The sequence below is a fragment of the Orussus abietinus genome, unplaced genomic scaffold, assembly GCF_000612105.2.
Source record: "Orussus abietinus isolate OABI.00-Male unplaced genomic scaffold, Oabi_2.0 scaffold4, whole genome shotgun sequence".
In the NCBI taxonomy this organism is placed as follows: domain Eukaryota; kingdom Metazoa; phylum Arthropoda; class Insecta; order Hymenoptera; family Orussidae; genus Orussus; species Orussus abietinus.
Window position 1 is genome coordinate 2,737,875 of NW_019396014.1, and position 25,054 is coordinate 2,762,928.

The 25,054-nt window shown below is 41.5% G+C and overlaps 10 protein-coding genes across 19 annotated transcripts; 4 read left to right on the forward strand and 6 right to left on the reverse strand.

Moving 5' to 3' along the window:
- Positions 1–40: 40 nt before the first annotated feature.
- On the forward strand, positions 41–1,579 carry LOC105695764 (eukaryotic translation initiation factor 3 subunit F). Of its 2 annotated transcripts, XM_012417655.1 has the most exons (6): positions 41–133; positions 287–400; positions 543–712; positions 781–963; positions 1,035–1,259; positions 1,335–1,508. In XM_012417655.1, exons 2-6 carry the CDS (start codon positions 292–294, stop codon positions 1,506–1,508), a joined length of 861 nt encoding a protein of 286 aa, XP_012273078.1. In that variant the 5' UTR covers positions 41–133; positions 287–291. The 2 variants fall into 2 exon arrangements, with proteins under 2 accessions (XP_012273078.1, XP_012273079.1); XM_012417656.2 differs by lacking the exon at positions 41–133 and having other exon boundaries at positions 292–400; positions 1,335–1,579.
- An 83-nt stretch (positions 1,580–1,662) lies between these two features.
- On the reverse strand, positions 1,663–3,160 carry LOC105695765 (uncharacterized protein C16orf52 homolog A). The gene is made up of 3 exons (XM_012417657.2): positions 2,879–3,160; positions 2,572–2,784; positions 1,663–2,490 (listed from the first exon to the last, which is right to left on the reverse strand). The coding sequence occupies exons 1-3, from the start codon at positions 2,979–2,981 to the stop codon at positions 2,303–2,305; spliced, it is 504 nt and encodes a 167-aa protein (XP_012273080.1). The 5' UTR covers positions 2,982–3,160; the 3' UTR covers positions 1,663–2,302.
- Positions 3,161–3,294: 134 nt separating this feature from the next.
- Positions 3,295–8,647, forward strand: LOC105695762 (calcium-transporting ATPase type 2C member 1). 2 transcript variants are annotated; one of them, XM_012417652.2, is made up of 16 exons: positions 3,295–3,890; positions 3,979–4,224; positions 4,312–4,401; positions 4,482–4,579; positions 4,657–4,915; positions 4,993–5,329; positions 5,412–5,605; positions 5,700–5,894; positions 5,963–6,119; positions 6,232–6,402; positions 6,585–6,900; positions 6,974–7,159; positions 7,338–7,485; positions 7,657–7,752; positions 7,824–7,965; positions 8,064–8,647. In XM_012417652.2, the coding sequence occupies exons 2-16, from the start codon at positions 4,045–4,047 to the stop codon at positions 8,195–8,197; spliced, it is 2,703 nt and encodes a 900-aa protein (XP_012273075.1). In that variant the 5' UTR covers positions 3,295–3,890; positions 3,979–4,044; the 3' UTR covers positions 8,198–8,647. The 2 variants fall into 2 exon arrangements, with proteins under 2 accessions (XP_012273075.1, XP_012273077.1); XM_012417654.2 differs by having other exon boundaries at positions 3,295–3,844; positions 8,064–8,197.
- Positions 8,528–9,828, reverse strand: LOC105695767. The gene is made up of 3 exons (XM_012417660.2): positions 9,445–9,828; positions 9,288–9,385; positions 8,528–9,049 (listed from the first exon to the last, which is right to left on the reverse strand). The coding sequence occupies exons 1-3, from the start codon at positions 9,466–9,468 to the stop codon at positions 8,932–8,934; spliced, it is 240 nt and encodes a 79-aa protein (XP_012273083.1). The 5' UTR covers positions 9,469–9,828; the 3' UTR covers positions 8,528–8,931.
- Positions 9,829–9,910: 82 nt separating this feature from the next.
- On the reverse strand, positions 9,911–10,730 carry LOC105695766. The gene is made up of 3 exons (XM_012417659.2): positions 10,390–10,730; positions 10,140–10,244; positions 9,911–10,081 (listed from the first exon to the last, which is right to left on the reverse strand). The coding sequence occupies exons 1-3, from the start codon at positions 10,408–10,410 to the stop codon at positions 9,935–9,937; spliced, it is 273 nt and encodes a 90-aa protein (XP_012273082.1). The 5' UTR covers positions 10,411–10,730; the 3' UTR covers positions 9,911–9,934.
- On the forward strand, positions 10,728–11,652 carry LOC111674375. The gene is made up of 3 exons (XM_023434648.1): positions 10,728–10,750; positions 11,075–11,453; positions 11,569–11,652. Exons 1-3 carry the CDS (start codon positions 10,728–10,730, stop codon positions 11,650–11,652), a joined length of 486 nt encoding a protein of 161 aa, XP_023290416.1.
- Positions 11,503–14,197, reverse strand: LOC105695675 (beta-1,3-glucan-binding protein 1). 4 transcript variants are annotated; one of them, XM_012417463.1, is made up of 9 exons: positions 13,914–14,054; positions 13,616–13,816; positions 13,260–13,487; positions 12,963–13,165; positions 12,745–12,881; positions 12,455–12,621; positions 12,054–12,376; positions 11,900–11,998; positions 11,503–11,838 (listed from the first exon to the last, which is right to left on the reverse strand). In XM_012417463.1, exons 2-9 carry the CDS (start codon positions 13,740–13,742, stop codon positions 11,737–11,739), a joined length of 1,386 nt encoding a protein of 461 aa, XP_012272886.1. In that variant the 5' UTR covers positions 13,743–13,816; positions 13,914–14,054; the 3' UTR covers positions 11,503–11,736. The 4 variants fall into 4 exon arrangements, with proteins under 4 accessions (XP_012272886.1, XP_023290414.1, XP_012272887.1 ...); XM_023434646.1 differs by having other exon boundaries at positions 13,878–13,964; XM_012417464.1 differs by having other exon boundaries at positions 13,875–13,945.
- A 125-nt stretch (positions 14,198–14,322) lies between these two features.
- Positions 14,323–17,084, reverse strand: LOC105695677 (transmembrane protein 209). Of its 2 annotated transcripts, none has more exons than XM_012417466.1 (9): positions 16,890–17,084; positions 16,655–16,780; positions 16,280–16,581; positions 15,874–16,200; positions 15,668–15,801; positions 15,257–15,583; positions 15,103–15,188; positions 14,879–15,014; positions 14,323–14,807 (listed from the first exon to the last, which is right to left on the reverse strand). In XM_012417466.1, exons 1-9 carry the CDS (start codon positions 16,934–16,936, stop codon positions 14,679–14,681), a joined length of 1,614 nt encoding a protein of 537 aa, XP_012272889.1. In that variant the 5' UTR covers positions 16,937–17,084; the 3' UTR covers positions 14,323–14,678. The 2 variants fall into 2 exon arrangements, with proteins under 2 accessions (XP_012272889.1, XP_012272888.1); XM_012417465.1 differs by having other exon boundaries at positions 15,874–16,203.
- Positions 17,085–17,646: 562 nt separating this feature from the next.
- On the reverse strand, positions 17,647–23,446 carry LOC105695674 (transmembrane protein adipocyte-associated 1 homolog). Of its 4 annotated transcripts, XM_012417461.2 has the most exons (9): positions 23,334–23,446; positions 23,034–23,179; positions 22,345–22,588; positions 21,986–22,281; positions 21,724–21,920; positions 21,591–21,651; positions 21,339–21,525; positions 21,119–21,248; positions 17,647–19,173 (listed from the first exon to the last, which is right to left on the reverse strand). In XM_012417461.2, the coding sequence occupies exons 3-9, from the start codon at positions 22,497–22,499 to the stop codon at positions 19,021–19,023; spliced, it is 1,179 nt and encodes a 392-aa protein (XP_012272884.1). In that variant the 5' UTR covers positions 22,500–22,588; positions 23,034–23,179; positions 23,334–23,446; the 3' UTR covers positions 17,647–19,020. The 4 variants fall into 4 exon arrangements, with proteins under 4 accessions (XP_012272884.1, XP_012272881.1, XP_012272883.1 ...); XM_012417458.1 differs by lacking the exon at positions 17,647–19,173 and having other exon boundaries at positions 19,822–21,248; XM_012417460.1 differs by lacking the exon at positions 17,647–19,173 and having other exon boundaries at positions 19,822–21,248; positions 22,345–22,681.
- Positions 23,447–23,914: 468 nt separating this feature from the next.
- LOC105695678 (ufm1-specific protease 1) lies at positions 23,915–25,047 on the forward strand. The gene is made up of 4 exons (XM_012417468.2): positions 23,915–24,041; positions 24,128–24,273; positions 24,355–24,525; positions 24,613–25,047. Exons 2-4 carry the CDS (start codon positions 24,148–24,150, stop codon positions 24,973–24,975), a joined length of 660 nt encoding a protein of 219 aa, XP_012272891.1. The 5' UTR covers positions 23,915–24,041; positions 24,128–24,147; the 3' UTR covers positions 24,976–25,047.
- The last annotated feature ends 7 nt before the right edge of the window (positions 25,048–25,054 follow it).

A 25,054-nucleotide genomic window follows, 5' to 3' on the forward strand; every position in this document is an offset into this window, starting at 1 on the left:
GAAACTTATATCGCTTTGTTTCTTTCTAATGCAAGTAATGGTCGAATCATACACACATTTCTTTAGAGAATGTCGCATGCTTTCTAACCTAACATTTTCTTTACGGCAGGACAGATCAAGCGTACGGCGTACCGTGAGTGGATTTTGATATTTAAATTTACCGAAGGAAACGTATAAATTCGTGTGGTCTAATATTATTCGAATATTCTTCGTAGTTTCTCGGATATCAGGAATTCATTCACGTGTTTCGTTTCATCCTTCGTGACATCTGTGATCGTTTTTTCAGAAATCATGGCACTTAACCTAACAGTCAAGGTACACCCGGTGGTTTTGTTTCAAATAGTGGACGCTTACGAACGACGAAATGCAGATTCTCATCGTGTCATCGGAACTTTACTCGGTAAGTTTTCAAGTTGCGTATTTTATACGCTGCAAAAATATAGAGTTCCAGAATACTTTCCGCCCTACATTTACAAGTAACAGTACGGTCCTATGTGGTTAATTTGTTTGATTATTCTAACATCAATAATTTTTAAATATAGGGACGGCTGAAAAAGGTGTGGTTGAAGTAACAAATTGCTTCTGCGTACCGCATAAAGAATACGATGACCAGGTGGAAGCAGAACTGAATTATGCCATGGATTTGTACGATCTTAATCACCGAGTTAATGCCCAGGAAAATATTGTTGGCTGGTGGGCCACTGGAACTGAGGTTAATTAATATCTACTCATATTTATGAGTGTTTTAAGAAGCTGTTATTTTACTCAACATTTTTATAGGTGACCACACATTCATCCGTTATACATGAATATTATGCTCGAGAATGCAATAATCCAGTTCATTTAACGCTTGATACTACCTTGGCGGATTCTACGAGAATGGGAATTAAAGCATATGTCTGCGTTCAACTAGGTGTGCCTAATGGAAAGCAAGGATGTATGTTTACTCCCACAAAAGTACAGGTATGCGACTCTACTTTAAATATCATGATTATTGCACTACTTTCAGGAAAGTAAATCATTGCCTTTTGTAGATAACATGCTATGAACCCGAAGTTGTTGGTCTTCAATTATGTGCCAAGACGCAACTACAACCCCAAGTCCCAGTAACTGGAGTAGGTAAACCAGGCGGAGGAGTGGAACCAATGATGGATCTCGCACAAATTGCAGAAGCAAGCTCGAAACTTACTTCCATGCTCGATCAAGTGCTTGCGTACGTCGACAACGTTTTGTCCGGGAAACAACCACCTGATAATCAGGTACATTTATTGTCAAGCAGTATAATTTATTGGCTTAAAGAACGAAATTAAAATTTTTTTTCTTTTTACTTATAGGTAGGACGAGCTCTCTTGGATATGGTTCACTCGGTGCCAAAGATGACGAGCGAACAGTTTGACGAAATGTTTAACAGCAATGTAAAAGACCTTCTAATGGTAGTGGCCCTGTCACAATTGATAAAGACACAGCTCCAGCTTAATGAAAAATTGACGCTTTTAACAACCTTGTAAGTGAAAATCATTAATAAGGGATTCGTTAACTGGAAATTGTACATTCAATAAATGACACGGGAAACGCGTAAGGTACATCAGTATTCCTCTACCATTCCATTTTTATACTTATATTATTATTAAGTAAAAATTATTAATTAAATTAGTCTACAAATTGTATATATTTTTATCTTTATTGTGACTTAGAAACTATTCTAAATATAAAGAAAACCTTATACTGTATATCCAGGTAAAATACGAAGACATTAATAACTTTAATAGAGATGAGATTGACGCAATGGTAACATTTCTTACAACTTTCTGCAACGATCGAATGAAATGATCCTCTTTATATTCTTATTGACACTTAAAAATCAAACACCATGACACGCCCGCATGCCTTTCGTGATCGAACTAAGATACGTCGTGTCAATATATTTTCTTACAAATTCATTTATCAGTCCATTAGTTTACACGTATAAATTATTAGTAAAAAATCTCATTTTACTTATGATCCTGTCATAACGATTTTTTTCTTACATAAGAATGAATGAATATAGTTTTCAATAGGCTATTGAACCTAAAGCAGATCTAAAACCATTAAAATTGATGAAGACATAAACCAATGTACTTTGATCTTGGGAACCTCTAAGTAAAAAATGACAGATAAAATTATTAAAACCGCTTCTTTAGAAGCTGCTAAATAAAAACTTTAGGTTTGTGAACCAGTTTGGCAGGAACATGCCTCTTGGATAGTAATATGCAAAGTACATTGGGCCAAATAGAATGAGTAATACGACAAAATGGGACAAGTGCTAGAAATGTGGTAAACAAACTTTGCCTGCAAAGAGTTCGGAAATGACCGTAATCCACAGTGCTAATACAAACAGAATATACGAGATTCCTACTTGATGCGAATTAGGCAAATGGTACGGCTGTCCTCCTATTTCATCGACGTCGAAACCAAGTGGAAATATCACTGCAGCTGAGCAGAATAACACCACTAGAGCATAGAACAATTCTATTAATTTATATACTTACAAAAATTTCCTTAACATCAATGGTTAAGAACAATTATACATACTGGCAGTAAAGCCGACCCAACGAGCATATGGTATTACGTTGCGATCCCAATAAGAGCTGAGTAGGAGGATTATTGTACTTGTTATTAAAATACAGCCTCCTAGTATACAAACTCGGGCCATGAACCATTCTGGTTGTAAATCGGAAGTATAGCACACTTGCGGTCTATTGTAAAGAGTCATACACGACCACACTAAACCTAATCTCGTATCACCTGAAAATTATACCTTCCAAAATTATACAAGAATAATAACTTACGCATAAGAAATCCTATTTTGTAAACAATGTGAGCTGTCACTGTATCATACCACCAACGTCTGTGATAATCCAGTCGGGCATGGCAAGACTCACTAACGCAAACATATCGGCGGCGAGGAACAATGTACTCGAAACTACCGTTAATTTGTCCATAATTATTTATCCTCTCGTAATCATGTGAGCAAATTCGCGACAAAATCTGATAAATGCCCTAAAATGTCATTAACCAGAGCGATATTTTCCCTAACTTTAATGTAATGAATATATACATTTCTAGAACTCCAATCATGACAGTAAAATGAAACTTCGTGATGAACGGTCTGAAGTTAACCTCGAATACGAGAAGATGGCACCACATACTTGTTCTATCTTTCATTCTGCTTTGTTCAAATAAAGGTACATACACAAATAAAGAATTTGACGGTGACAGGTTGTAAATTAATAGACGCTAAAATAAACCCGCAATGCAATAACAGATGGATTAATTTTAATGTTATGTGTAACTTAAATTTTCTATTGAATTCAGTTTCAGCTTTCAAGCTACTGAACCTGCCTCGATACCGTCACCATTTCCAGTGCAGTAATTTTTTCCTGTAATAGTTACTGCAAGCGCAGATCACTGCACCGCTGCAATGCGGTTTTACGTGCGTTGAACTTGTGGGCGTCGTAGCTCGCGGAAACTTTGGTTAAATCGACTCAGTCACATTCCAATTACCTCCGGCAACGAACTGGAATCTTCTAAAAATTAAGGGGAAGAAGAACACGTTTTCGCCCGATACTTCTTTTCGTTCCAGGACACGATCGTTATGAATATTTATACATGTTGGAGTTTTTTGTAATCGGTCTTCGCGTTTACGTTAAAAGCCTCCACTAACCGGTATTGTTATCCCCAAACCTAATTCTATTACCATACAATCCAAAGCTTTTAACTGCGTAGAGAATCTACTAGCAAAGGCAGTTTCTTCGTAGAGCATTCTGGAATGTAACATATAGCTTGAATCGGTAGATGTGTACAGGTACATAGATTGTTACTTCATTTTGACATAGTCGGATTTTCTACAGGTTTGTAGAAATGTTTAATGATGGTAGATTATTATTATATCGTGTTTGGGTTATGGTAATTTATAATTGAGACTGGATTTATTTTCAGGTCCAATTTTGGCAGCTCGTGCAAAGTGTCATGCCACTTGTAGCGTGTAATTAGAAGACTTTAAACATGTGGTTGACAACTGCGGAAGCTGCTAGTCTCGGTGCTGAGGAAGTAGCAGCCCGATTATCCGTTGACACGAGAACGGGACTATGGTGGCAAGAAGCGGAGCAACGTAGGCATCTAGTAGGATATAATGAACTCACTGTTAAAGAAGAAGAGCCAACATGGAAGAAATACATAGAGCAGGTGATTATTCTGGTCCATTTTCCCTTTTGCTTTTCAGGGACGTACATAGAATTTAGCGATACAAACTTATATTTCTTCCTGTTTCAGTTTAAGAACCCATTGATTCTTTTGCTGCTTGGCTCTGCGTTAGTCAGTGTCTGCATGAGACAATTTGATGATGCTGTCAGTATTACAGTGGTAAGTAGATATACCAGCAGGTGTAAAAGTTTTTGTTCCAGTTGATTTTTTTTTTTTGAGTTTTATCTTTCCTTTCTCAGGCTATAATGATAGTGGTAACAGTGGCATTTGTACAAGAATATCGTTCGGAGAAATCCTTAGAGGAACTCACTAAACTAGTTCCACCAGCTTGTCATTGGTAATTATAAATTTCTTTAATTAATACGTGATAAATGTGATCAATACCATTTTTTGAGATTTTCTTTCTCATTCTAGTTTGAGGGAGGGTCACATAGAGACTTTTCTAGCACGAAATTTAGTTCCTGGTGACGTGGTATATTTAAATGTTGGGGACAGAGTTCCAGCAGATATTAGATTATTTGAGGCTATTGATCTGGCAATTGACGAAAGTAGCTTCACGGGGGAGACCGAACCTGCTCAGAAATCTGTGTCTCCTTTGTTAAAAACTAATGGCCATAGTTCTAAGAGAAATATAGCATTTATGGGTACATTGGTGCGTTGCGGCAATGGCAAAGTAAGAATTCTTTACAAGTTAAATAAAATATTCTGCTAAATTATATTTCACTAATGCTTTGCCTCATTAAACTCTAGGGAATCGTGGTAAATACTGGCGAGAAGAGTGAGTTTGGAGAAGTTTTCGTCATGATGCAATCCGAAGAGGCTCCAAAGACACCTCTTCAAAGAAGCATGGACATTTTGGGCACTCAGCTGTCTTTTTACTCTTTTTGCATTATCGGAGTTATAATGCTCTTAGGATGGCTCCAAGGCAAAGCACTGCTCGAGATGTTCACAATCGGAGTCAGTTTAGCCGTAGCAGCAATTCCTGAAGGATTACCTATCGTAGTTACAGTCACCTTGGCTTTGGGTGTCATGAGAATGGCAAAAAGGAATGCCATTGTCAAGAAATTGCCAACTGTCGAGACTCTAGGTTCGTTTGTCTTCTAATTTTATTACAATCTATTCTCATAACATAATTTTGATTCTTGTGGTAATGGTGCATCATGTCTCAGGTTGCGTCAGTGTCATATGCTCGGACAAGACCGGCACCATCACGAAAAATGAGATGACAGTGACAGTAATCGTAACTTCCGAGGGTTATGCAGCTGACGTTACTGGTACCGGATACAACGATAAGGGAGAGATTCGCATTTATAAATGTGACAACGTCGATATTGCTCGTGTTGCCATTACAAACTTATTAGAAGTACGTAGCAATTGCTATACACATTGTTATCGCTAGTACAGCTCTTTCTAACCCTACCTGTAAGAGTTACCTGTAACAAGAGCTAACGTTACAGGCAGGCTGCATTTGCAACAATGCCATCATACAAAATGACACGTTACTGGGTCAACCAACGGAAGGTGCACTGATAGCTGCAGCCATGAAGAATGGCATGTATGGTGTTTCGGAGAAGTACCTCAGGCTTCAAGAATATCCCTTCTCCTCGGAGCAGAAGATGATGGCTGTGAAAAGCATTCCCAAGTACGGTGAGGTGAGTCGTTTATGTGAATTGTCAGATGATATAAATTTTTAGATAAATACAAATACATGTCTTCGTAGAATCGACAAGAGATGTTCTTCGTGAAAGGCGCTCTGGAGAAGATACTACCGCAGTGTACGAAGTACTCGATGAATGGCCAGCTGTACCCCCTGAACCAGAAGAAGGACCAGGAATTCCTAGCGGAGGGCTACGAAGTTGGACAGAAGGGCTTAAGAGGTAGCGAGCCGTGCGATCGTTAGATTCCTTTCTAGTCAAGACGCGTACCTTCAATCTCGCACCTGGTCTTGCAACTGTAAGTGTTCATTTGTTGGTCTTATGCATTCGTCAGTGATCGGCTTGGCTCGGGGTTGTTCGCTCCAGGACCTCGTTTATCTTGGTTTCGTTGGCATTTGCGACCCACCTAGGCCCCACGTCCGCCAAGCGATCACCACCCTCGTCAACAGCGGAGTCAAGGTCAAGATGGTTACCGGAGACGCAAAAGAAACTGCCGCTTCCGTTGGTAGGTATTAATTATCGATATCCAATCCATCACTCTCTTAGCAATTAATTTAACAAAATGAAAGTTACTTCGATAACCTTGCAGGACCAAAGCCCCTTAAAACTAGGTTCGCTGAGAGCCCTTCCATGGCTCTAATTCTACAAGTTCCACATTTCTATAATTTTTTTCTGATATCCTTGCAGCGAACATGATCGGGCTAGATACAATTCACACAGACTTGATGTCCGGGGACGAGATCGATGCCATAACTGAGCACAGACTCGAAGAAGTTGTTGGGAATGTCAGCGTTTTCTACAGAGTCACGCCGAAGCATAAATTGTGCATCGTGAAGGCCTTGCAGAAAAATGGCTACATCGTGGGCATGACCGGCGACGGCGTCAACGACGGCGTGGCCTTGAAAAAGGCGGATATCGGCATAGCGATGGGGAAGAACGGCACGGATGTCTGCAAAGAGGCAGCAGACATGATCCTCGTCGACGACGACTTCCAAACGATCATGTCAGTCACTGAGTCCTCCAGAATCGAGATCCATGAGACGTAAAGTAATTATCAACGAACATTTCCTTTTCAGTGCGGCGATCGAAGAAGGCAAGGGCATCTTCCACAACATCCGTAACTTCGTCAGGTTCCAACTGAGCACGAGTATCGCTGCCCTCTCGCTGATTGCCTTGGCTACCTTGATGGGAATTCCTAATCCACTAAATGCCATGCAGATCCTTTGGATCAACATCATCATGGACGGGCCCCCCGCGCAAAGGTGAACCCTTCTAGTTCACTCGTTAGTTATTTAATCATCTATTTCCATGTTCATTTCGTGGACGCGAGTCACCGAGTCTTTGTCACTTGCTGAGCTACTTGCTTTCTGTGTGCACATAAATGTTCTTCTGGAATTTCGCTACATGTGTTCACGTTTTTCTTCCACTTGTACATTGCAGTTTGGGAGTAGAACCAGTCGATAAGGATGTCTTGAACCAAAAGCCACGCAACGTGAAAGAGCCAATGATCACGGGCCACCTCGTAATAAATGTACTGTTGTCGGCTCTCATTATTATTTTAGGCACATTGTGGGTGTACAATCGTGAGGTATGGGTGTTTCGTAACTTAGGAAAGGTAGTTCTTCTTAAGAAAAAAAAAAAAAAAAAAAAAAAAAAAAAAAAAATCATGTACTATCGAGGAGAAATTTTGTAGTTCTATATTGTCGTTAATTGCTTTTTGCTGAGCTTCATTAACGCCGTTGATCGTTGCTTATTGCAGATGACTTCAGGGGGCATTACCGCAAGGGACACGACAATGACGTTTACTTGCTTCGTCTTCTTCGACATGTTTAATGCACTTAGCTGTCGATCACAGGTGGGTCGACTTAATTACCTCGCTTCTTGTAATTCATGTTTAATAAGCACTAACGAGTTCTTTCCTCACAGACAAAGTCTATATTCACGATCGGGCTGATAAGTAACAAAATGTTTCTAATAGCCGTGACCCTGTCGGTTATCGGTCAAATGTTAGTCATTTATTTTCCCCCGCTACAAAAGGTATTCCAAACGGAAGCGCTGACCATCAAAGGTAAATTAATCCAATGACTAAGTTCTTGAAATTATTTTGCTCGTGTAAAGTGCGCCTCGAGGTTCACCACTGTAAGTTACATCATGGGTTTCTTTCAGATCTTGCCTTTTTGGTGGGCCTGACGTCTAGTGTGTTTATAATAAGTGAAATAAAAAAATGGGTGGAACGGCAAATGGAGAGAAGGCGGAGTAGCGGATTACACTACACAAAGTCCGATTTAAATTTCGTATGATGAATGCACGAACACTCATCCCTCGGTAGTACTATGTGAAAAATCAATTACGGTTCTAAAGTGCTTCATGTATTCCTCGTTTATCTCTTCGGACGACCAAGCTATGAGAGCCGGGGAACAAAAGACTCGATTTCCCGGTTACCGCGAATCGACCATCTTCAAAGTGACTTACGGTGCTCATCTAAGATTTTTAATGAGGACATCCTCGGCGGAATCGTCGCGAGATTCTTCGTCACGTTTTGTGCAGTGCCGTCGTGGGGAGAAGTTCTACTTAACTTGGAAAAAGAGACCCACTTTGCTTGTCGAAAATCAAACCTGACGGCAACCACGTGAGAAAGTGCAGTTTATAAGTATTTATACTTTGTTTTACCTATCTTCTATACGAAGTTTCCTACGTGTTTATAAACACTTTTGACCACTCGATGTCGCAATAAACTAGAACTACGGAAAGTGCGTTTGATTATAATCCTGTTACGCATCGGCAGTTATACTAAATGTTTTGAGGAATCGCGATGATCGTCTTTTTCGACGCGATAATCTATGTATATACACGCGTGCATCCATAAATACACGTACTCGCGTTACAATCTAAGCACCAGCCAAGCCTGGCCTCGAAATCATTCTCCGAAGCGATTCTTCACGTGCGTCCTATTTCGTTGATTCGACCGACGAGTCTAATTGCAGGAAAATAACCGAGGGTAATTAACGTGCCGTTATCGACGATTCTTCATTAGCTAATGAATGCCTTCCAGGGCGCTGTACGTCCGATACTGGTATAATTCAGGTCCTCCGTATCCGTAGAGCAGTCGGCCTTTTCCATTTTCGTCGTAGTATGGGTAGCGATATTTAGGCCTGAAACGATATAATAACGAGTACTTCGAAGAAAGGAGGGTTAAAAAATCCGACATTCAACAACGACGCCCAGTAAATTTCTACGACAAAAATGGAAAGAGAAAGCGAACGGGAAAGTCGAATTCGCGCGAGTAACGGGACGTGCGCCGAGGTTGAAATTGTACCATTACCGAGTATGTTTATCTTTAATTACAAGTATGAATTATTTTCTATGATAAACCAGAGGCCAAAGGCTCACCTTTCGAAATACTGGAAATTCGGTGCCTTGGGCTCTGCCACGGTGGCTAAGACCTCGGAAACCACTGCGAGAATCGACGCCAGGAGTAGGATCATCCACTGAAAGGGAAAGTAGATTTAGAAGAGAATGGAATGGAGATTCGTCGAGGAGAACTCACGATTTTCGACGAGAGGCTGGCCATGCTGGTCGGAGTTCTCTTCGAGGCTCTTCGAGGCTCTTCGAGGCGCTTCGAATGGCTCTTCGAGGTATGTCTCAAGCCTTCCGCCGACTCGATCTTCGGACTGCGACTAAATTCTCCGTCCGGGAGCGACTCGCGTGTCTCCGGAGAAAGTGGAAAGGTGTCTGCGGCGGTCACGGGCGTTCGCGTTTCGCAATCTCCTCGAGCAGGTGAATTGCGACACAGCGATCGCTTAGCCGCTTGCCGTCCCTCAAGGATCACGTAGCGATTTCTGGAATCGTCCTCTGGCTCCGATTCCCCTTGCGAAATTCCTCGAGAAATCAGGAAACGCGAAAACGAGGGAGAACCCTCTCCCTGCCGATGCGGAATGCCCCCTTGCCGTGCACAATTTTCTATCTGGATTAATATGCGTACAACTAAGTGATCTCCTTTTTCCAGAGACAAGTGGAAGATCCAAAGTTCGAGCCGCTCACTGGACCGGCGTTCCCCAAGGTCCTTTGTATCCAATCCCAGAGCCAAGACGCTCGATCTCGTCCTCCCCCATGCGACCGTTCAGACGTTCGTACAGGACCCTCCTCTGCTTCCCAAGGTCGGGATCAAAGTTCCACTGGGTTTTCTAAAAGTATAAAAATGGTCACCCTGATGAACTACCTACTGAGATGGGAAGCGAATACCTCGTGGATCACCGGGGAACCCGCTACGTTGTTTTGCACGAGGTCGTGGACCAGCGACAGGACGGCGGACCCCGAAGTGCCGCTCAACACCGCCAAGATGATCACCTGGAAAATCGGAGAGTCTTATCAGGACAGTCTTTGATCTTCTACACGAAGTCCCGAATAATTTGCATCTAGGATTTAGACCCTAGAATTTTATTAACCCGGGATTACGTGCCCGGAGTCGCGCGCCTCGTTACGTGACTCTCACCGTGAAAAGCTTCAAATCCATGAGCGTTTCTTTTGATACAATGCGGTAGTCACGAACGGGACAACACGAGTGGCGTTTAAAAAGTAGGCAAAGCGATTCGCACGAGGAATGACAACCAACTGTCGGCCAATTGCCACCCAACTGTCGTCTCTCCCGGTCGCGCCGGGAGAAAGGGATCGACCGTTCTCGTCTCCTCCGCGTTACACAAAAAAAGAAACGAGATGCTCATGATTACAGGACGGAGCTGTATCGCGCGAATTGGTCTCGACAAAGAATGCGCCGCTAATTTGTTCCCGTGTCATTAATATCAACGTTGAGGAGCATAATTGCGGGGAAGAATGTATGCGATGCAGCCGAGCAGGTGAAACAATGCACGTAAAGTGGAGGCAGCCGGCACGTTTTCGCTCGCGGCACGTGCTGGCAATGCCGATTGATTTTTCGATCGAACGATCAATCGATTCGCCTCGGGTAGGTATAATAAGGAAGCGGAGAATAAAGCCGCGGTCGCGCTCCCGATGCGGGGATTCGTTTTTGGGCCGCTTCAGGATCGCCTTCGTTTCTTATCCACCGCTTGACTAGCTCGATTAGCTCCTCAAGGTTGACGGTATGAATCGAGAATCGCGTGTCCGGTTGCTTATCGTAAGTTTCCTAATCCGATGTGAGTGTTCTCCAGTGACGTTTGCAGAAAAACATGTGCTGATTCGCAGGTCCTTTCGCTGGTGATTGGACTGGACGTGGTCCAAGGGACCTTCGGCCCTTCCGGTATCGGCGACCTCGTTACTGGACAACAGTGGTTCCGGTGGATCCAGGACTCGAACTTGTCAAAAGGTGTAGCGACGATAAGGCAGCTGGCCTTTGGGCCGAATAGTCCGATCCTCATGTTCAACTTCAGGCCCGATGACGGGCCTCGAGCTGCCGTTCGCTATCAACAGGTGTACGGACCGCGAGGTCAACACCTCATCGAGGTCCTTGGGTCAGGAATCCTTCGCTCTGCGACGCCGAGACCTTTTATCGGAGAATCCGACTGGCAGCCGGTGACTGACAACAGCTACAGGTGGCCGCAGGTACTTAGACATGTACTTAGTATACGAGAGAGAATTAATATACAAAAACCTCATTGAATAAGAATTATTATTCCCGCTTACTCTGAATATGAGACTTTTTTTTTTTACTTTATAGTCATTATTTAAAATATTTTTAGTTATTTTGACTTTACAGTCAATCGACACGAGCGTGTCAGCGCACTTAATGTACAAATGTTAATCTCCACTGTATGCTAACGGAGTTTTCCTCCATCCCTGCAGTCTATCTTGAGGGGCTACCCTGAAGAGCCACCACCGCCGCCGTTCACAAGGCCCAGACCTTAACGTAATCCACCAGCAACGTCGTGGGCCCGTTTTTCCAGGTCGAGATCCACTGGTTGCTCGCCTCGAAGAAGTTGTAGATAGCCTGGAAGAGGAAGACGTTTAGTTGCTCGCTTCAAGATTGTGCTAGGTCTTGAAGAAGGTACCTTAGAGCCTAAGTTTCGCCAGGGCTTGAAATAGGCGGGCCCGCAGCCGTCAGGAAATTCCACGTGGCCTCCAACGGCGACGCCCAGGGTCAGGTAGAACTGTCAGGAAGACCGAGATGAGTTATGGGACAAACTTGTAGAAGTGGGAACCTACCGGTCCATCGAAGGCATCGGCGGTATCGATCCTGCCATACATTTCGCCGTCTACGCGGAGAATGACTCGTTCGGGGGTCCAGTCCAGCTGATAGATGTGGAAGTCTTCGGACCACGGAGTAGAGGACTGCGTCTTCCTCATAGTATTCCATCGCGACTCCGACAACAACGAAGGGCCTCCCGTGAGAACTTGGCTTCCACGTTCTTCCCGATTGCAGGGGAAATTCCTGTTACCGATTGCACCTGCGATGCGGATGAACCGCGACGGGTCGCGACGATATCCACCCTGGTAGGAAGCCTCCGTCAGCGGTTCCAAAGCCAGCACTACGGAAAGATCATGACAATGAGATGGAAAACGAATTAAAAATATTAGAACCTGGATAACTTGGAATTCCTGCTCACCAGGGTATATCCAATCACCACTGGGTAGCTTGGCGCGGATCTCGACCTTGCCGTAGGTGAAGGCGAATGTTCTGGAAGTGTCCAATCGTCCTGAGAGCACCGGGGGCAAGATCGACGAGCCTAGAGCCTGCTTGTTGCATTCCTCCGTTCCCTTCTGACCCGTGCACCTAAATATCGGTCCAAAAGTCATTCGCGCGTTCACCAGAGAATATCTCTCGACCTTCACCGTCGACAATCGCTTGTCCTAATTATCTTGGAAACTTGAAATTAATTTTTAAACTTATACTTACTGTTCCAACGTCAGGTTTCCATAACGAACGAATCGATTCCCATACGTCTTTTCGGTGAGCGTTGGAGTTACCTGCAATTGTCCGTTCACCGCCTTGACGTTTTCGTTGTCGCGTTTGTATATGACGAACTCGTAGTCCTGAAAGGTACCGATGTTAATTCCGTCCCTTGAAGATAACAGGGGAAAGTTAAAGTGTATCGAAAAATTATGTAGAATTACCGGCCCCGTCGAGAATCGCTCGTTGACCAGCCAGGCCGATTCGTTCACGTTATCGAAGTGATCCTCGAAAAGCAGCTCGCCCGTACAAACTTTTCTGCCGCCTGCTTCTGGTACTTTCAATTGAGTTAACGATGCGCTGCAAGGTCGATTTTCTTCCGGATTATAATTAAATTTAACCGGAGTTCCGTCCTCGTTATAATATCCTACAAATTCGGTAATCCATTAGTCGCGTCCCTTGTTTACGGAAACAGGTTTTTCCGTTTTTCCTTGTCATATAAAAATGGTTTATCAACTAACTCGTTACATTGTACTGCTGGTCTACGAGATTATACCCCAATCCTTCATAAACTACGTGCAGCCAGTAATAAATGGTATCACCGGGTTTCAATTTGGTCGTCTTATCTTCGTACGTCCAACGACCGTCGCGTTTTTTAATAATGTCCCTCGCGATGGTGCCAGCTTCTAGTCCATTGAAATCCTCGTTGAACTTTACGTGGAACGCTACCAGACGGATGCCGTCCTCGTCTGCGTCATGAAAGAGTATCTTCATTTAATTAATTCACCCGGATGTATCTTGAAAACCTCCGAATTAATACTCGCCCGGCTGCACTGACGTATGCGATAATTGATTACAGATAATGGACTATACTCGCCTGGGATGAACATCCGCAATCCTTTCGGATACAGCGGCATGACCGTTGCTTCCGGAGGCACGTATTGTCCTCTGCATGAAATCGCCAGGACGAGGAGAAGAAGCGAGACCTCGCAGATCTTCTTCATGGCGAATCTTGAAGAGATTCGCGAGCGAAGAGAACTTGTAAGATGTGGCGGGTCTTCTTGCGTCGTCAGCAATTCTGGACGCCGAAAATCAGAATGAATAATCAAGAAAATATTACCGTACTTGCTACTGACTACTTTTCTTAATTTGCGAGGATGGAGAGCTCCCGTTACCGATGTGGAAGTCGAGTTGACGGCGATTGACTCCTTCGAAGATATGTACTGTCTTTGATGAGGCGGGCTAAATCCGGCAACCATGGATGGGACTGAACTTGCTTGGTAACTATTTGACCTCGAGGCTTCTTGCAGCACAACTTGATGAGGAAAACTGGAATAAGGAGAATGCTGATTGGCCATTTGATTATCAATTCGCAGTTTGCGCCACGTAGACTCCATGATTTATCATTTCGCTACCGCACGACAATATTAACTCACCTGTTCTAACATCATGCGAATACGTAGAAGTAGATTTAGGATGATCTCACCGGTTATTATAATAAATTACTTCGCAATTATTCTTAGCGGTTATTTACCTCGGAAGAGAGAGGACTTAGAAACAAGGCGAGAATAATCCCTACTATCGTTCCGCTTTGAGAGTTTATTTAGCAAAAGTGTAAATCCTTGTATGGAAAATCGATGGTTCCATGCTTGGTGTTTTTGATTAACGGTACGCAATTGTATGTACATACATTGTATGGTAGATCGTAATGAAGAAATTTGAACTCTAGAAAAATTGGCCTAGGGGAGGAAGTACATAAATAAATAAAAGACTTAAAGGTAACTTAAAAAATACCATTTCAGAATTGCGCGTGAAAATCGATGTCTGTACAATGTCTGTTCATACGGCATGGGAAATGTTGAATATGCAATGGTTGTCGACGCTTGTTGTAGTATGATTAGCTATTTGGCGATACACGTACGGAATCGTTGACACGAGAATTATGCATCGATGACCCAAAGAATGTTGACACCTGACATTCCTAAATTCACTCGTCCAAGCATTCCATGATCTCTCGTCTTGATGATGTACAGGAATAGGAGGAGAGTGTGGAACATATTGTTTCTACCCTGAAACGTTGCAGATAAAATTCAATATTATTTGCTATGCGATGGAAAGTGAATTTATGTTTCTATCTAACCCTTGGTATCTCTTCGAAGTCAGTTGGCAATGAATCTCCTGACAGAGCCAAATTGTAATGCGGAGGATTTACAGTTTGGCAAACAATGATCGGTCCCTTGTTTCTTGGTAGCTCGGAATTGGCTCTTGCCATGTATCTTGAAGAAAAATATTATTTAAATGAATAATTGAATAAGAGATGATGGTCAGAAAAAAATATATTCACTTTGACACGTTCGTCCTTACCTGGAACTAAATGGACGAGCATCGGGTTGATCCAGAGGAGCTTCTAACTGAGTGTCCATATAAGACGACACTAGGTGCATTATTATCTGGAAATACATGTTACATAAATAAACTATTTTCAATTTTCTGATATTGGCTCGCGTTGAGAACTTACAGCTGTATCGGTTGGTAAACTACTATCCCATTCTTTTCCGTTGTAAGATCCTCCACTATTCCACTTGAATTCACTCATGGAACCACCTTTGGCAAGGATCTTAATTCTTTTGACCAAATAATCCTGATTGTTTGAGAGTTCCAAGAATGGGACCAAAGCAGGAAGTGTCGGTATACCGCACACCAAGAATGGAGATTGCGCAAGTTTCCTAAGTCTATCGAGACCTACGTGTCCTGGTTGAGAATCGCTTAAACCATGTCGTAATAAGGCACAGCTCACATTTTCTATTTCTTGTGCCACACGCTCGACAACTGTTTTACTTATCCACTGAAACGGAATAAATTTACTTATTTAAATAAATGAACATAATTACTGTCAGTATTCTGCACAATCTTTAAAATTACATATTACCATTCTTAAATTCGCTGTCCATTGATTCACTTTCCCAGGATCGATTCGATACTTCCGCCAAACATCTAGAACACCAAATGCTCCTCTCGGGGAACTACCTTCTTCAGCACCAGGACTAGAAGCTTTAGACTTATCTAAAAAACATGACTTTCTCAAAACCAATGCTGCAGATATTAAGATAAAGATCGAATACAGATATTGCTCACCAACTGTAGGTGCTAACTGGTAAGCACATCTTCTCAACATAGGTGACACTTCCCCAGGACTCCGGATAGCAGGATGAGACCAGAAGGAACTTAGCAAATTTGAAGGTTGATCAATGTTTGTTGAACATGCTGATTTTCTCTCTCGACGAGCTACTTCCTTTAAGTAACTTTGCAATTGCTCTTCATCTTGTATTAAATCTTCTCCTATTAGACTTCCGCTTATAGAAACATTTAAGGATTTGTTGAATGAACCATTAGGGCTCAGTGTTAATTTACGGGGCGATGCTGCACTGCTGTATTTACAAAACGGGCTTGATGATGAATAATCTTCTTCAAAATAAAAATTTTTTTAATTGGTAATTTTTTTAATCTTCCTAGTTTGAAATGTGCCCAAAGTACAACTTACTACTGTCATCTAATCCCGAAGAACCCAGAACACTGGAACGCCTGCTTAGATTCATACATGAGAAATTCAGTGGAGAACAGGGCTCTGCTGCTTTGGGTATTGGTGGCGTTTCATTCTTAAATAGTGGATCGTCATCTGGTATACCTAATAATCTTCTTTGTCCTGAGTTTAATGTTACCGGATGTAAAGTAAAAGTTGCTACTGTATATCTCGCTAAATGGTATATTGCATTTAAAGCAAATACTGATGCCAAGCACCATTCGACCCAACAAAATGGCTTATATGCCACACCACCGTATAAGCTGAAATAAAACCAAACATAACAGAAATATCTTCACCTACACTAACGACAAGTGAAAAGACATTAATTCTCACATATCAAAAATAACAACTCCGAGCAACGTTCCATTGATGAAGAACCATGTAATGCTATTCCTCGCCTTATATTGAATCTGCTTTACATCTAGGGTTTGACGTACTTGTGGTTTCGGAGTAAGAACCCTGCAAACAATTCCCACTTAATAACATAATATTCACACACTTTTTCTCTTATGTTTTATGAACTATTTGCATGAGAATAGTCCTGATATTTGGTCAATCATTTCGCTACCTGGCATTGGGTGATATACAATTCATAGACGAATGAAAATCGCTCATTTTTATTTATACTGTTATTTTGATTCGTATGTACAGTGAATTCTGTTGAGCTGAACACTTTGAATATTAAAACAAAATTAACAAAACTCAAAATATTTAAAGACGACCTTAGAGATGAGCATTCACAGAGATGAGTTGGGAGATTGTTCACGGGCTGAGTCACGTGATCGAGTTCTGTGCTGCCCTCGGTGGAGAATGCGGACGGTTCGTGCACCTGCCATCTGATGAATTTTCAAATGTGGAAATGATCAAAATTTGAAATAACCTGTAATTCCAGCGCGAATTTTTGAAATATTATTAAGGGACCTTAAACAGGATTGACTCTTAAAAAAGTAGACAATAAAACTATCATTTAAAATTTTTACTAGCACTCAGATAATGAACAAATCGAATACGTCTGCTTCATCAATTTGTAAAATCATGATTACTCCATATTTCAATTGAACCTAACATTTGCCTTCTGGATTGTAAACCGGAATTCGTGGGAAATGATTATAAACTATTCCTTAATACATATGAACTTTCAACTTCATAAATTTCAATAATCCTCGCACTGTTTTGTTTATAATTTTTGTTTCTTGGTGAAAAAAATCCATTAGAGGTTAATCGTTATACAAGAATTGGCTAACTCTTGTCAAGAATCTGAATTACCATTCGATTGGTACTGGCAGTGCCATTTTCGTTACAGAAAAGAGGTTGCAGATTCTATATTTAGTTTTCGACTTCTATATCGAATTCCACTTTAAGGACACCTTTATGAAATAGTTTTCACATTCAGTACCATCACATACTTAGAATAAACGTTGCTATTGCTAATCAGACTATATACCACAAAACCTTTTCTACTGATCGGACTTATCTAGAATACTAGTCATGGAATATTAGGACGATCAGTTGAAAAGTCATCCTTTTAGCCATTGCTTTAGAGAAATTGAGTACATTATCATAAATGCGCACGCAGTATGTTGTTATAAATAAATTATAGGATTTACATTAAAGTAGACAAATTTACATACATAATGGATGGAGTCTTTATCTTAGTGTAGTATACTGACCATGTTAGTAACTCGACAGTCAACAGAACGAAGATCAAAAATAAATGAGCAATTAATAGGCTTATACAATGGAAAGCAATTGCTATGCAGAGTATAATTATTATCATAACATAGGACATGGAAACGAAATTGCCAAAGAACGGGTTACAAATCTTTTTATTACATCTGTTACGTAAGAAGGTATGCATTTAGTGTTTGACTATCGAGCTTCCGTTATGTCTAAGTTAAGTTTATGCTTGGAGTTCCTTAATTTAACGACTTCTATATTGTCCTTAATGTTTCTCTAGCGATTCTTAATGCAAAAGTAGGAAAATAGTAGGGTTGTAACGCCGATCGTTCCGATTTCATATTTTCATGCTGGGTCCAAATGTGTTTGTTCGACAGTTATCTTCGACACATGTGGCACAGGACGGATGAACGATTAGCAGATTGGAAAATGCGCGATTAAAGTTTTTTTAGCAGACCTCCAAGACATTTACAAAATTATCTGATTTTAGGAGCGAACCATTTTTGAATTTGATACAATTTTTTTTCGTAAAACGCCTCAATATTATAAACTAAAGACTCGCTGAACTTGACATCATCTTGTGAGTTAATGTTAACCTTTTTACAATCACCGATAAATTTCAATGGTCTCTCTGTACTTCAACGCATCATGGGTGATTTTTACGATCAGTAGAACCAAGGTACCCAAATTTCACATATTAAATTCATATATTAAATCTACACTTTGTTGCTTCACAACCATCCAGTACGTGTTAGTTACGAACTACTTAAGAAAACTTTAAAATACTTTTTGCTTCACCTTTACAGCCATTCTCGATGGTATTAATCTACATCGGCGACTAGAATCCGTTTTCGTTGGAATTGTAAAAGCACAACGTTACAATGGAAATGAGTTGGCCGAACTTACTTGACAGTAGTCGAACACCTTGCAACCTTGTGCAAGATCACATTGTTCTTTGGACACTTAAAGTGAACCCACTTTTATCCAGATCACAATTGTTAATTGAAAACACCATCGATGACTCATTGTTGGTATCCATTAGGATGTGTGTGAATTTCTTGACTGTCTATACTATATCCAGTAATGCTGTCAGGACTTTGCAGCGATGCTGCGTACAGAGGGTTGATCGGTGCAGAGCTGGCATTAAATTGCGTCGAGTCGTAGACACTGTGATTCTGTGAACAAAATAATTTTCGAAGTTCGAACAACGTAATATATATTAATTTGCATCTCCTTTGCAATTTTCATTTAATTTTAAGATACAAATTTTCTGATGCATTCACTCAAGCGTGCTTAAATTATACAGCGACAAGCATATTATCATTTCCAAATAGCTGTTCGACGTCTCATGTTTTGCAAATGAATGCTCATTAAAAACTTATCGTTCGATAAGTTCAAAGGATATTAAGTAGAAGCTTCAATTTGGTACCGATAATAACTTTGAAGATAAAACAGCAGTTACAAGTTATCGATTACACATTCAGCACTACGTAGCAAAAATTCTGCAACGAGTTCTGTTTGTGAATGCAATATAATCGCATTAAGTAATTATCCTCCATATTAAGACTCACTAAATAGGCATAAACATGGTCGATACGAATAATTTTGCAACTTTCTTGATTTCTTAACTCGAACATGTCATAACATTAGAGTGCAAAGAAGATGATAAGAAAATGCTAAGCACTGCTTTTAAATGGTGGATCAAAGTCACAAAAAAGAATAAAGCTTCGGTAGATCATGTCACATTTATCCTGCCTTACGAAGCTGTTATTCTTTAGTATTCGTAAATGCCACGTTAGCATAAATAAATAAAACCATCTGCATGAGCTACAATAATACGTTTAATAAAAAGTTTTCCGACATGCTAATATATACAAAGAAAGAAAACCCTTCTTATCACAATCTACAGAGTGTATGTACGTTTGCCATAAACATATGAGTGTATTCCTGGATAAGAACACTGAGCACTGGGTTTTCTTACTGTTATAACATACACTTAACACCAATGATTGCACCTTTGTTACGTACTGAACATTGTTCGAATAGTTAAAGCGAATTATAGTGAATTCATAAAAACCACTAAAAATGTACACACAAGTAAGACCTAGGAATGCTTGATTGAATGTCCAGAAGATACTGTCATTAATTATTTACAAATCCAGCACGAGGGAAGAAGAAGCGTATGAAGAAAAATTTTAGAGAGCTTCGCTCTCTTACTAGATGAGGAACCTAACGTTTTGGAGAGCTCAAGGATTGCAGGTAATCGCCCAATCCAGCCGATTCCTTGACAGGAGGTTTATTCTTTGAATCTCTGCCTCGATATTCTACGTCTTTGTTCATGGACGAGTGACGGGCAAGACTAGATTCTTCTTCCGAACTTATCCTTGGGGATTCGATATCTGGAGGCTTCGGCAAGCCTTTCATAGATCCTGACTTGCTATGCTTTTTGGAGGGAACCATCTCCGTTGTCGCTTTGAGCTCTAGAGTCCCGCTGTCCAAAATATTCCTCAAGCTACTTTCCAAAGGTGGAGCGGTCATTGAAATTTCAGGAGGCGTACAGCTTCCTCTTGATTCAGATCGAACGTCTAGCCCTGATATCGTCAATGGTAAAATAACGGAATCGGATTCTAATGCAATCGAAGATGCTAAACCTCGAGCTTCACGGTCCGAACTACTTTTGCTGGATAGTAGTAAATTGGCACTATCGTCGTTACCCTTGCCTTCGTATTCAAAATCTCCAGCAGTTTTTGGTAATAGAATCAAATTTGAAATGCTCCCAGGACCGTCGTATTTAGTTCTCGAGATCGTACGGGCATTCCATGCCGGATTGTTGAAATTGATGTTAGGTGTACTCTTTTGCGGGTCGCCCAGGTTTTCGGACTTTGTCAGAGGATTACTCCCAAGATCTGGTGTACTCTTCTGAATACTATGGTGTCTGCCAAGGTTCTTTATCCCCGGTGATGTACCATACAATGTTACATGGGACCCGGACTGGCTGGAACTTCCTGACTTAGGATCTTGTTTAGGAGCCAAGGAATAAAGGGAAGCTTTCTGTTTGTGAGCAGATGATTTTGATGACGTGGAATCGTACAGAGGCATGTGAATAGACGGGGTATGGACCTGATAAATGTAGTCGCTGTCTGTTTTCAACGATGAGAAACTCTGCTGATGTGGTAGCGACACTGTATCTTCATCCATTGCATCATCTACCTGCGCCTTGTATGAAAACATTATCGAAGGTTGTGACACTCTGCAATAAAAAAAATATATATACAGTGACAAAAGGGAAATTTCTAAATTATTGTTAAAAGTTTTTCGATGCATTAATTAGATGATTTACCCAAAGAACTCCGACAGGAATGTGTGGTAAACCAATGGTGTAAAAAGTGTTAAATAAATTGCTGCGGTAAGGTCAACGACACACAATCCAATAGGATTTTGTGTGTAGTTCAAGAGGCCAGCTCCTACTGATTGTACTAAATCCAATGTGGTTAGTATGCCTGCATAAACGTAAAAACTTTTCCGTGCTAAAACAAAAATTATTTAGATGACGACACTTTGTAACTTTTCGCAGATTTTTATAAAAACTTACTGGGAAGGGCTAGTCGATCTCTCAGCCGTGTCCATGGAAGGATAAGTATAAATATGTATATCTAAAAATGTAAACTCGATTATAAGAGATCTCAGGTAGCGACTGCATTCCGTCTTGCACAGAAATTACTTACGGTGGTGAACACGATGCTGCTACAAAACCAAAACATCATGCCGCCATGACCAAATACGTAAAAATCCTTACTGGGTATGCGAAACGTATCATCCGGTAAAACTAGCTCAAGGGTTCCTTGGGTTATAGTGAATGCCAATGCTATAAAGGACGTGGCAAGTAATACCCTGCGAATGCTGGAACGGCTATCCAAATGTCCTAAAATAAAATGCATTATCGCTTAGTAATTAATTTGAAAAGTTTTTTAAAAAAGATATGCTTACCAAATGCTAAGCCAAATATAACCACGCTCATTTCCGTGGCCAGGAGAAAGAATCGGACCGTGACCCACAGAATCTTATCTACATTGCCACCAACGGTCGCCGCTGCATTGACAGTCATTGATACTACACATCGTATAACGGATATAATGACGTTACAAATGACCAATCCATAAAATGCTAAAAATATTGGACTACTGGTAGCTCTCAATTTAAGTCTCGCTCGATTGAACCGTACCGCGACAAACAGGAGAAAGATTAAATTAGGGATCAGTATCACTACATCCCATATGCGTACTCTGAAAAATAAACATAAATATGACGTAACTTCTATCAAATTATCACACTGTCGCAAGACGTACCTAGAGTTCTGAATTTCTTTATACAAAATGAGTTTGCAGAAATGTTCCTCTCCGTCCGCAGCCGAGCCCACATCGGGATCGTTCGTGGGACTCAGTTCCAATAATTGGCCCCAGCCGGCAGACACCGTCTCTAAATCTCCAACCCCGTACATCATTCCCCCGACTTTCTGAACCCTTTTCTTTCAAATCATCTCTTTGAATCCATCAACAAGGAATGGCTGCGGCAATCTCAATCTTCATAGCACTGTCTCGAACACAAAGGGTGACGTATGTACAAACGAAGGTAATCTCGGCACTCAAAATGTTATCTTCGATCTTGCTTTACGATCCAGGCAGACTAAAAGCTCAGAACAAAATTCCATTGACACAATCGTTATGTATAACCTCAAAAAAGAATTTCTCGTCAGAACCCCCCGAATCGCGGTCGCGCTCCAAAAGGAAGGGAAAAAAAATCCTAAATAATGTCAAATCTCTCGTGGCGATGTCAAAATTGACAGTCGGCGAGGCGAAAAATAAAAATCGATAAAACGAGGGCAAAAGACTCTGTCAACTCGGCCGTCAAAAGCTTGCGGACAGCTTGACGGTACCCGTAACTCGTTTAATCTAATCGGATGACTGCTCGAGTACCGATCGATTGTTGCAAATTTTCTGAGTCGACTAGAATTAATTTAAATCAAAAGGACACTCACGAAGTGCGACGCGGAGCCCCCGTCGTCCTTCGGGAGCTCCTCATCTAGTCTCGTCAGGCACTTGTAGCAACTTGCAGAGCGCTCCCTCGAACTTGTCGTTGCGCTGTTTCCGTCGTCTGCTTCCTTTATCGGCTTCCACCTCCACCCTGTTCCGTAATTAAAAACAAACATACAAGAAGAAGTAAAGAGATCTCAAGCGCGGACATTTACGCGCGTTAATTAACTCAATTGGACCTCTCTAATTGGGAGATTCGATTCGGTTTTATCCGCTCGTTTAATTACTTTCTCCATCACATTCACCTGTCGTGACCCGTCGTCTGCACCCACTTGGACCTGTCAATTGTAGCAGTTCGACTGCATCACGTGACCACCCACGCCAACCTCTCGTTTCTCCTGGAGCCGTGCACTAGGTGCACCTCGATTCTCCTCGGCTGAATTTTTACCGCGTATGTCTTTCCGCGCAAAATTCAGCGCAATCGCGAACACTCATCGGCGATGTGTGATTTTATTCCGCGGACGGTTTCGGAGGAGACGGAGACTCGCGATGAAGATAGCGCCACGCCAGGTATATCACCAGGCTGTATTTAACGGTCAGAATCGAGAGTCCGTAGCAAGAGGCACGTGAATGCATTCCCAAGGTGAATTACACGGCGCTCGGTTTTCCTGCGTCTCGCCAATGGATGGAGAAGCGCGTCTCACTGGCAGGTGACGCCACGATTGTTCTACGACCAAGAGGTCACGCGCGACTGCCGAATTTCGCGACGATCTAATCTAATTCGACCTGATTCGACCTCCGCAGCGTGAATCAAATACTGTTCCTTCCGATTTGGCTCGCGGATGAGCTCCGAGACATCCTAGGGACTGCGCTGCTTCTTGATTTGGGAAGATGGTAGCCTAACCTAACCTCTACAACTTGTAGAGCATTACAGAGGAGGTTATGGACGTCAGGGAATTGCAGTTGTTGACCGGTGACGTCACGACTTTCTCCTGCACTCAGTTTTGCTACAGGTGCTCGCAATATGTCATTGATAAATAGAGAGCAATACGTAAGAGTTGCATTGATGACGGAGGTTGAATGATCTGACTTATTGTAGGTGACGACAGGTGTTACGGAATGGCTTCGTATGATTTGTTGAAAAATGTCCATGAGAACCTGCCGTTACCTGAAACCGGCAAGACTTTTCTAGTTGGAGGTAGCTGCGAGTACTGGCATTATGGATGCGATAATTTTAACGATAAGGTGATTGTATTAAAGGGGATTTATTTTGGATGATTAATTTATTTATTGTTTCTATAACATTTAGCACGTTATTTTCTTTAGGGCTGGGGATGCGGGTACAGAACGCTGCAGACTATTTGCTCTTGGGTAAGGGAAAATAAAATCTCGGATAAGGTTGTTCCGAGTTTAAGGTGCATTCAGGAGACGTTGGTTGCGATGGAAGATAAAGAGGAATCCTTTGTCGGATCCAGAGAATGGATAGGAAGTGTTGAAGTACGTTAATAAAGTGTTTTTTAAATAGGTATGGGGTGGTTCAGTAAATTAATTAATGCCATCGCATGTGTTGATTTGACCCAATAGGTGAGCCTTGCATTGGATCAGCGGTATAATGTTCTTAGTAAAATTATTCATATACCAAGTGGTAGAGATCTAGCCAAGCATGCAGAGACGATCAAAAAGCATTTCGAAGAATTTGGGAGCCCGATTATGATGGGCGGAGATCGAGACTGTTCCAGTAAAGGAATTATGGGGATTCATTTTGGGTCGAAAGAGATATACTTGCTTATTGTTGATCCACATTTTGTTGGTAAACCAAGAAGTGCCAGGCAACTGCAAGAACAGTTTGTCAAGTGGCAGAAAGTAAAAGATTTTATAGAAAGTTCATTTTATAATTTATGCTTGCCACAAGCTAAGCATAATTGTACTATATCCGAGGAGAAATAAAAACATTTTAAATATCTTCGATATTCTTTGACCTAATGTCACTTCTTGTTATATAAACTCCAATGAAATGTAGAAACAA